At 37.3% G+C, this 10,445-nt stretch overlaps 1 protein-coding gene across 2 annotated transcripts; it reads left to right on the top strand.

Annotated features, from left to right (window-relative positions):
- The first annotated feature begins 218 nt into the window (after window positions 1-218).
- On the top strand, window positions 219-8,163 carry LOC112738200 (transcription factor EMB1444). 2 transcript variants are annotated; one of them, XM_025788551.3, is made up of 11 exons: window positions 219-1,595; window positions 2,451-2,621; window positions 2,718-2,802; window positions 2,963-3,004; window positions 3,906-3,965; window positions 4,981-5,100; window positions 5,304-6,479; window positions 6,586-6,696; window positions 6,937-7,077; window positions 7,212-7,337; window positions 7,713-8,163. In XM_025788551.3, the coding sequence occupies exons 1-11, from the start codon at window positions 1,495-1,497 to the stop codon at window positions 7,800-7,802; spliced, it is 2,223 nt and encodes a 740-aa protein (XP_025644336.1). In that variant the 5' UTR covers window positions 219-1,494; the 3' UTR covers window positions 7,803-8,163. The 2 variants fall into 2 exon arrangements, with proteins under 2 accessions (XP_025644336.1, XP_025644328.1); XM_025788543.3 differs by having other exon boundaries at window positions 354-1,595; window positions 7,710-8,163.
- Window positions 8,164-10,445: the final 2,282 nt, after the last annotated feature.

Below are 10,445 nucleotides of genomic sequence, written 5' to 3'. Positions count from 1 at the left end.
AAAAAGTTAAAACATTAAACACATACTTTTATTTAAATTTTACATTACTTAAGAGAAATCAATTCTAATAAAAATTCACACAATATTTATTAACTAGATGGAACAAAAAAAAAAAAAAGAAAATTTTTGATGGGGGCAAGAAAGTTAAGGATACATTTCCTCAAATTTGGTATGATGTTGTTTGCCATACAAATTGACAGCACCATGAAAGTGTGATTAGTGACCAAATTGAATTGTTTCAAGTCTTCATTGACCCTTTTCCTTTTGTCCCCTAAAACCCTAATCCCCTATGCTTCCACCTCATAACTCATTCTTACTATTTTAAGCAGCTATAATAATGTATGTTAATAAATAGAACCTCAAATTTAGATTTAGATTCATAGAGTTATAGATTAGATCGCTAAACCAAATTTTCATTAGTGATTAAATGTTCTTTCTTCTTAAGTGGCATGCCCATTTTGCCCTTGCTAAAATGCGCCCCATACTCAATAGATTTCTACTTCCACATATGGAAAAAAACAAGCATAGTTTAACACAGTGCGCATGTTAACTCCAATATAAAAATAGCACACACTCCTCCTCTTCTTCCACTAAAGCATTTTTTTTTTAATTTTTGCACCATTCATAGTTTCATACTCTCTCTCTATCTCTATCTGAAGGGAAAAAAAAGTAAAAAAAGAAAAAGAAAAGGAAAAGCAAAACAGTGAAAGAAAAAACCAGAGCAAATAAAAACAGAGGCTTTTTAATTGTTTTTTAAGGTTTTTTTTTCCCTTCTCTTTTCTTCAATTGATTTAAGCACAAACAGAAATTTTTATGGTTCAGTTCCCATAAAAGCTTCAAACTTTGTGATCTCTTTCTCATTTCGACACACCCCATTTTCTTAATTTTCCTTCTCCACTTTGCAAATTTGCAGAGAAGATCCATTCATTCAATCACACACACACACACACACACTTTTTGCTTCATCCATGTCTTCTGACATAAGTTAAAATGATTCTGAACCAGACTTCAGCAAATTAAGGTAGTAGAAGCCATTCAAAGTTCCCAATGGAAAATCGCAATGTTCAAATGGCGATACCAATAGTAGTAGTTGATGCTGCTGCTTTGAGTGCCAGTGTTTGTTCTGGAAGTTCCTGAAACCAAAGTTTGAATCTTTTTGAAATTGGGTAACTGGACATTGGAGGCTTGGAGTGTGTTGAGTTTGAGAATAATGGGGATAGATCGGTTTTTGCTATTAGCAACGGTTGGACCGCCATTAAAACGGCGTGCTGGGTTAAGGAGGAAACAAGCTGGAAGAGGGTCTTATAGGGGAAGCTAGTGTGCAAAGAGAGGGTTGCTTGTGTTTCTTTTTGTGTGTTTTCCTCTTTGGTGGGTAAAATTTTGAGGGTGTTTGTTCAATTTTTGTTGTTGTTTTTGGAGGAAGGGTTAAGAAGAACCCTTTTCTCTTCAAAGGGTGCATAGAAAAAGTTTTGCTTTTTTGAGGAGGAGAAGAAGATGGGTAGTACCAACAACTTGCACCAATTATTGAGAATATTGTGTTTGAATACTGATTGGAATTCCGCAATCTTTTGGAAGCTCCAACATCGTGCTAGGATGTATGTATCTTCTCCTTTTTTTAGCTTTATTCATGTTTGCAATCTATTCTGTGTGATATGCCCTGTGTTTTTTGTAGTTTCTGGTGTGCTGATTTTTGTGCTTTGGATAAATTTCTATATTTATAGTGATTTCTTGGTGACAACGTTTTCATGATACGATATCATAGCTCTGTGTCCAAAAGGTCAAGAGTTCCTAATGAATCCCAAAAATGGGAAAATAGCATAAGGCAAATAAAGGAAAAAATAAGGCCTATGCAAAAATCAAACATACTCAAAAGAGGCTCTTGCTTGAGGGGAATGTTAGAGATATAATCATTAATATTGCCTTCTTCTATCAGTTTAAGCTTTTGGGATGATTAGTTTCATGACAAAGGTTTATGCAAAAACATGACAAAGCTGTTTGGTCTGTGTAGTTGAATCTGTCTTTGGGAATAGGCTTAGTTGTTGTTGTAATGAATTTTTTTTTCCTTGTTGGTGAGTAAAGAATATGAATATGATACTTATTGAACTGATTCAGCTTGGATTTTGGACTAATGAAGGCTTTGCTTGATTATCTAGAATAACTATAGCCATAATACCTAAGGGATGTTTGGCTCTTAGATGTTATATGTGTTGGTTTTAAGGAAAAGCATAATCATTTTATTCGATGGATTTATAATCACATAATAAGTAAGGCCTGCATTTATTGTCATTGTAGTGGCTATGTCTTAAAAGAGCATTAGCAATATAATGTATTACGCCATTACCCTGTAGTATTTATTGATTTGAATGTGAATAACTCACACTTGGAGAATTGAATTCAACATGTTATGTTTAGTTATGTTTCGGTCGTGGTGTTTGGCTATGTGCTTGTAGGATGTTGACATGGGAGGATGCTTACTATGACAATCCTATTGGTAACGACTCCTCTGAAAACTTGCGCTGCCAGAAGACCTTGGAACAGATTGGCAGTGCGAAGTTTTCCCATGACCCTCTTGGATTGGCCATTGCAAAGATGTCATGTCATGTATATTCATTAGGGGAAGGGTATGACTATGCTAATGAACATATATGCTACTTTTAGATATTGAGTTTTATTTATTTAATTCTGTAGTTTTTTACTTAAGTTTCCCTTTTTCATAGTATTGTTGGACAAGTAGCTGTTACTGGAAAGTATCGGTGGATCCGTGCAGATAATCTAGTTGCTGACTCTAGCATAGCTTTCGAGGTGAGGATCTTATTCTTTGATATTGCCACTTTAGTTCTTTCTGACTTGTAAGATTTGAAGCTCTCGAACTGTTAGCCAATATTGATGAATTATGATTTCATCATATAATTGAACTTTAAATCATTCTCATTCTATTTCACTTCTTCGGTTTGATTTTCAGTTTGCTGGTGCATGGCAATCTCTGTTTTCTGCTGGAATTAGGGTAAGATGATTGCTTACATAATAAAATCACTCGCAATGAAAATAGAACTTTCTACATTTTTCAAGAAATTGAAATCGCCTCATCACATTTCTAAGGAAAATGGATGATTCAATTTCAACAGTATATTGAAAAGTTGTGTTTCATATTGGCAATAGGCTTAATATGACAAATTATGTAGCCATTGAAGGACTTTGATTCATTGTTGCTATTACATAATTAATTTCTCCGCTCAATTTATATGTTCTATTTAGGATGTGTTCATTTCTCATCTATAAAAAGGTCGTTTTACAAATTATAATTTTTTTTTATATATAGTTTAAAAAGCTGAAATTGCATCTTTTTTTTCGAAGCTACTTCATTTTGCATTTTCAGAAAAGATGAAAACATGTTTTTTTTTTTTGGGTGAAATTCTGATTTAATAACATTAATATGAATAAGTTAAGAGTACTTTTTTGCCGGGAAGGAAAAAAGAACACTGAAACAAACACAGGTTATAATATTTGTAGAAGTATGTAAATCTGTCAGAAAATATTTTCATGGTCTCTTATACCGCATAGAATATTGAAGTCTGCTTTCATTATGCAGAATTATATCATATGGTTGATATGTTAATTTTAATTCTCTGTTTAGTTAAATCATAAATATATTGCATTTGTATCAACAAGTCATAAACTTAGATTTTAGGATTATGATAGATGGACTGTTACAGAGAAATGGAGGAAGCAATAGTTGTTGTATTGACCTTGCTAAGAACAGAGAGGAAAGGAAGAGGATAAAACAAAAGTGATATTGGATTCTGGACTTCTAGCATGTTCATTCTAGAAACTAGTGTTTCTCTTCTAGAAAATGACTTGTTTTCATTAAGATTTTTTGTCAACAAAAGTTTTGCTTTGCATTGCAGACCATTGTCGTTGTAGCAGTAATCCCACTTGGAGTTGTTCAGCTTGGCTCTTTAAATAAGGTAAGAGACTCTCTCTCGGGTGTGCGTGTGTTTGTATTCAAATTCCATAGTTATTGCGGTGACTGTTGTTTGCAGCCCTTGTAATGTGATGCGTGTGTGTGTGTGTATATATATAAGAGCTACGGTTATTTCACATTTGGTGACTGACAAAATATAAGAGCTCTAACAGAAACCAATGAGGGTTTAGAAATTCATGTTGGACTACCAATATAGTAGATTGTGACAATTTGGTGTCAAATAGTATATCATTTTGTTGTGCCGGTCTGGCAAATACACTCTATGTTTTGACTTTCAATTGAGAAATTTTGCTTTGAAAAAGTCTAGGAGGCCAACTATAATATAAGCCAACTAAATCAATTTCTTTTTATTTCTGATTTTGAAAAAAATTGAAAAATTAGGATACTGGAGAGTTGTTTCTTTTTATTTTGTAATGGATCTGTTTTTCAACTAGTTGGCTGGAGTTGGCTTCACTCTTAGTTGGTTTCTTAGTAGAACCATTTTGCTTTTGCTGTGTTTTCTTTTGTTGTTTCATGAATTGGATATCTGATTGGCAGAAAAGTTTGTTGCTTAAATAGGAAAAAGCTTACTATTTTTCATGGTTATGATAACAGGACCGAACTGATTGATTCGATTGGGTTAACCAGTTTAAAATAATAAAGCACAAAAATAATTTTTTTAACAAAATATTTTTATTTTATACATAATTATATTATTTTATTATATGCGGTTCAACTCCAGTTGAAACTCAGTTAAACCTTTAAATCATTGAACTTTTAGCTCCACCGGTTCAATAAACGATTCGGTTTTCAAAACCTTGCTATTTTTTAAGACAGATTCACATCTAATTGCTCCCTTTTCTCCCCAAAAGTACTTCTTTGTTGCTTAGTGTGGAGTGTTCAATGGTGACTGTCATAGATTCCTGTGATAATGTGCATGTTAAATCTGTCATATGAAAGTGTATTTGTCATTGAAATATTTAATGATTCGCTCCTCTTACTCTCATCTCTGGTGGCAGGTTACCGAAGATATGGCAGTTGTAACTAATATCAGAAATCTCTTTTTGTCTACTCAAGATTACACGTTAGACTATACACCGAGTCAAATACAAAGCAGCCCCAAAAGCTCTCCATCTCCGGTAACCTTTCTGCCCCAACTTCTGTGTATCTCTCACTCTGTACTACATGAATGTGCTTGTGTGACTGGCTTTGCGGTTGTATGTCCAATGGCATTCTCATCATTTTACACCGATAGATTGATCAGTGCTATACCGTAGTTTTAATCCTTGTGTATCAAGTATTCTCATGATTTTTAGTATTTTCATTTTGTTTTCTTTCTCAGGTGGATGCATGTACAAAAGCTTTGTCTTCGAAACTTATGCCTGCGTACTTACTTGATACTGAGAACACCATGAAGAGTGAAACACCATATATGTTAATGCCGTTTCAATGTTCCAGGAAGAACGATTCACCTCAAGATATTTATCAGAAAATGTCTGTTGATGTTGCCAAGCACGAGGGATCTGAAATTGGCAAGGACAGAAGTTCCATTTTGCTTCAGTCAATATCAAATATGATGAATCCGGAGTGTCAAAAATTCGTGGAAATGGAACCTGTAAATGAGAGGAAGTGCGAAGGAATGAATATAAGTGTGGAATCAGAAAGAAAACTCTCATCATTTCCACACAATATGGTTATGGATAATACAAGCTTCAATGATTTGATGCATCCTTTGGAAAAAATCGGAGCTGATTCTGCATACCCTTCAGACTTTCTTGATGCAGTTGTTTATGCAAGTGACAAGTTAAATTGTGTAGATATCAACCAAAATGGGGTGTCAAATGTGCCGAGGTATTCAGATGCAAACTCTCAAAACAATATAGAGAAGTCAAAGTTTAAGAGTGAGCCTTGTTATAATGATGCCGCACACTCGTTGAAGTTTCCTGTCGGCTGTGAACTACATGAAGCCCTTGGGCCTGGTTTTCTAAAAGGAAGTAACTATTTTGATTCGGCAGCTCAGGTTAAACAAGATGATAGGAATGTTGAGGTGCTAGACGAGATTAGCAGTAGCCAGTTGACTTCGCAATCCCATCCAGAGCATCTTCTGGAAGCAATGGTAGCGAACTTATGCAGGAATAGTAATGATATTAACGGCGAGGTATCATTTTCTACTTCAATGCCATCCGCAATGGCCTCAGGACGAAATACTGAAACTTCTATTCACTCTATGCACACTATTAACTCAGAAGGCTATTCGATAGATCAGTCGCCTCTTGTCAAAGAGGAGAAACAGCGCAGCTTGAGTTCCTCGGCAATATGTGGCGTGATGTCCCCAAAAGGATTTTCTTCTCCATGTCCAAGTTCATGTAGTGAGCAATTTGAGAGGTCTTCCGAACCAGCTAAGAACAGCAAGAAAAGGGCTAGGCCTGGGGAAAGTTGTAGGCCAAGGCCAAGGGACAGACAGTTGATCCAGGATCGCATTAAGGAGTTGAGAGAATTGGTGCCGAACGGAGCTAAGGTATTATGCTGTAACATAAATGTTCTAATTCCTTCTTGGTATTAGATTTCGTGATGGTCGAAGTACCTGTTCACATGGCTAAAACTTTTCGTCATGATTTCAACAGTGCAGTATCGATTCACTACTTGAGTGCACGATAAAGCACATGCTTTTCCTCCAGAGCGTAACTAAGCATGCTGACAAGCTAAATAAAGTTGAGGATGCATCAAAGACAAAGGTAAGGTTTAATGGAATATAACAAACTAATATGATTCATCAACTAGGAAATAGGAATCAATATTTGAACAGGAAGAGATGCATGCATACCATATAAGTATATATTAGTTGGTTTCATGTATTGGATCAACTTATGGTGTATATCATTGTTTTATGAAATTAAAATTGATTTCAATGTTTTATTTCAAGTATATTCGTTAATGTGGTTTGTTCGGTGTATAATATTACTGCAATTGTGCAGCGGCATCACATGGAAACGGATAGTCTCGGTACCTCTAGTTATCAACAGGGTTCAAGTTGGGCAATGGAGGTAGGAGGCCATCTGAAAGTTCGGTCGATATTGGTCGAGAATCTGAATAAGAATGGACAGATGCTGGTTGAGGTGAGTACAACTTTTGTTTATTTGTTTATAACACTTAATTAGAAATTAGAATAGACGAGATAGCGAAAGCTCAATCATAAAATCAAGGAGGTTTTAGCGAGATCTTTTTATGCTAACTACTTGTTATGCTTCAGATGTTGTGTGAAGAGTGCAGCCATTTTCTTGAGATAGCAGAAGCCATAAGAAGCTTGGGCCTGACGATTTTGAAGGGTGCAACCGAAGCTCGCGGTGAGAAGACGTGTCTATGTTTCGTGGTTGAGGTAGGGTCTTGTTTCTCATTCTCTTCAACAAACTTGCTGCACTAATTTCTTGTAAAGATATATCAGTTGATAGGAACATATTCTATAAAACTTTTGTATATTACATGTGAACATTGGTAGGTTGCAGTATATAAAGTATAGTGCAGTATCTAAATCGTTAATGAACAAATCATCAACGGTTTCATATTAAATTGATAGTTTTTGCATGTAATTTTAACTAACTAAATCTGAAACCGTTAATTTTTTTTATCAACGGTTCTTATACTGTACTCTACTCTCTAAAGTGCAACCTGCATTTTAGCGGAGCTAAATCCAAATTTAAATATCAAGCGACGGATATCGTTGACTGACGAGTGAGTCTTCTGTCTGTAGCAGGGTCAAAACAACAGAAATTTACACAGATTGGATATCTTGTGGCCACTTGTTCAGATACTGCAATCAAAGAGCACAATACATTCACAATAATTGCTTGATTCTCAGATACTTCTAAAGCTTCTTCATTGGTTGTTGCAACACACAGAAAGATCTTTTAATTTTTGATAAAAGTCCAAAGCCGAGAAAATCTTGGGGGAAAAGAAAGATTTGAGGTGCTCAAGGAAAGAAAAAGTTGCCTTGCTTTTGTTGTAACCTTCATCGTATAAATAGGCTTTATTTATAGTGTGTCAAGGCTCTATTTGTTGTGTTCTTTTTTTTTTTTATTCTCTCTTTTTCTTTGTATTTGTTTTTTGGTTGGTTTTTTGTTTTTGGCAATTTAGATAACAGTAATGCTTTGAACACATTGTGTTGCTACATCTCATATTCCTTTGTATAATATATTGTTTTTTTATTTTGGCTGAATTATATATACATCACATAAACTTTATACCAACTAGCCGAAGATGCTACATAATTTCTATATAGCCTGTTGGCTGTTACCATAGAATATAATATGTGCTTGATTCGAATAACTCTTCCTCTTACTGTGTTATTAAAAGAGGTAAATAATATTCGAAACATTTCGACGCTGATAAGATGGTACTTAATTTTTGTTATTGACAAAATAATTTTTGAAAAATTTTAAAATTTGACAAAAGTGATTAACCGTTAATTGAGTTACACGGAATAAGGTTTAGGGGTACATATTAGTTAGGGCAATTTACATAAATAAATAAAGTGGGAGAATTATTTACGTAAATGTGCAAATCTGTTTGTTGTTACAATTTTGTGCAAAAATGAATATTATGTAAACCGTGGCAACCCACCACGGTTTCAAAACAAACATAAACCGTGGGAGGTCACCACGGATTAGGAAGACATTGTTTTGCATGTAAACCGTGGGAGGTCACCACGGTTTACGTTGGAAAAAGGGTGTTCATAAACCGTGGAGAGTCACCACGGTTTATGTAGACTTAAATAAGGTGGTGAAGATATATATATATGTGGGTGATTCAAGCACCAGAAGAGATCATTCTCACAATGTGCATTATAATATAAACCATACATGAATACATGAAATACTCTGAATTAGGCACTCACTACATAGTCAAAAGATAAATATTATTTAACAGTAAGTCTGAAATACATAAACACTAACAATCATGCACATTACATAAAGTAATTAGCATGCTGAATACATAACGTAGCTACCAAGATCAATACATAACGTAACTAACATGATCAACACATAACGTAACTACCATGATGAATACATAAATAAAGAAACAAAGTACTGGACAGGAAGATATAGCATAACTAATCAGAATCCTCAATGGTGTCACTGTCATCGTCATCGAACTGGCCAAGCAAGTGCCCTCCGGTGCCACACAAAGTAGGACGTCTAACCCGCCTAGGTCGCTGATCTGGCGCTGGTGCTGTGGGGTGTGCGGGAGCCGCGCTGAAAGCGGAGGCAGGTGTACCTCCTAAAGCAAACCATGGGTCGGACGGCGAAACTGCTGGCTCGTTCAGGTCAACTGCCAACTGAGCCTGAACATCGTCACTGCCTGGCTGCTGCGCACGAAACTGGGCATCCTCCTCAGGCATCTGTGGCCTATAATGGGTCTGATCATCATCCCTAAGCATGTCAGCTATGTCTCGGTAAAACTCGGACTCAGTAACGGGATCAGCAATGTCCACCCCAACAGCTGCGGTCGTAAACTCGGCAAAACCAAATGGGCTCACGTTCGCAAACATCTGTGAGCTAGAACCCACATCGAACGTCGGCTGATCCATGGCTGATGCTGATCCAACTACATCCTCAGCGGTGACGTGACCAGTGCTGCCCCCCTGCTCGGATGGTCCTCCATCAGGCCCACCTCGACGGTCAGGCCACGCAGGTGGCCGTCTGCCTCTACGTCGAGGAACACGGTAGTCCACTGGATCCCCAGCCTCAGCTCCAGGAACGTCCTGCTCCAATCGGTCGGAAAACTCCCTCCACTCGCGATCCGTGGTCTGGGTCCCAATACGGCGACGCCTATCAACTCGTCTGTTATCCGGTCTGTCATAAACATGAACTCTAGGAGGTGCCTGGGACGACCCTCTGTGACGCGCCTCCTCAGTCAACACAATCGGCCTCGGATCCTGAAATGCTACATCTGGGGATAGGAACCTGTGCGCCACACGGCACCACCACTCTAGGTAATCTGATGATGGACCAGGGTCGAGGACACGATCGACCCATATGACCGACTGATGCCGGTTCTCCCAATACTGGTGCCACTCCCGATAATATGAAGGAAACCACCGGTCCCCACCTCTACCATCCTTCGCATGTAGCCAATCTATGTTCAGAGCTACATCTGGGAGAGGCTGAACACCGCCGAACTGGGGTAGAACCCTATCCACCTGATGCCACTCGATCGCAGCAAAATATATGAGGCTAGTGACGGCCGTCCACAGCCGTCGGTGCTGATCAACTAGTATCTTCGGATGAATAACAGCAGTAACATCAGCAGAAGAATAAGGCTCCCACACAAACTGCATAGAACACAGTAAGACGTTCATGAGGCAGTGCCATGTAAGAAAAACTAGATCTACCATCAGTAATAAATAAGTCACTCACGTCGTGGACAAGCAACCGATCAAGTGCAAGGCGTGCGGAAACTAATCTCTGTGCCCCTGCATCGTTCCTCG

This window comes from Arachis hypogaea, chromosome 2 (assembly GCF_003086295.3).
Source record: "Arachis hypogaea cultivar Tifrunner chromosome 2, arahy.Tifrunner.gnm2.J5K5, whole genome shotgun sequence".
NCBI lineage: Eukaryota > Viridiplantae > Streptophyta > Magnoliopsida > Fabales > Fabaceae > Arachis > Arachis hypogaea.
Note: the sequence above shows the minus strand (reverse complement) of the source record. Positions and strands in the feature narration are given on the sequence as shown.

Bases quoted from the DNA above. Each gene is read 5' to 3' on its own strand.
- LOC112738200 (XM_025788543.3), top strand. From the start codon at position 1,495: ATGGGTAGTACCAACAACTTGCACCAATTATTGAGAATATTGTGTTTG. The intron at 5,101-5,303 runs GTAACCTTTCTG...TTTCTTTCTCAG, and splicing joins CCAAAAGCTCTCCATCTCCG to GTGGATGCATGTACAAAAGC. The intron at 6,480-6,585 runs GTATTATGCTGT...TGATTTCAACAG, and splicing joins TGGTGCCGAACGGAGCTAAG to TGCAGTATCGATTCACTACT.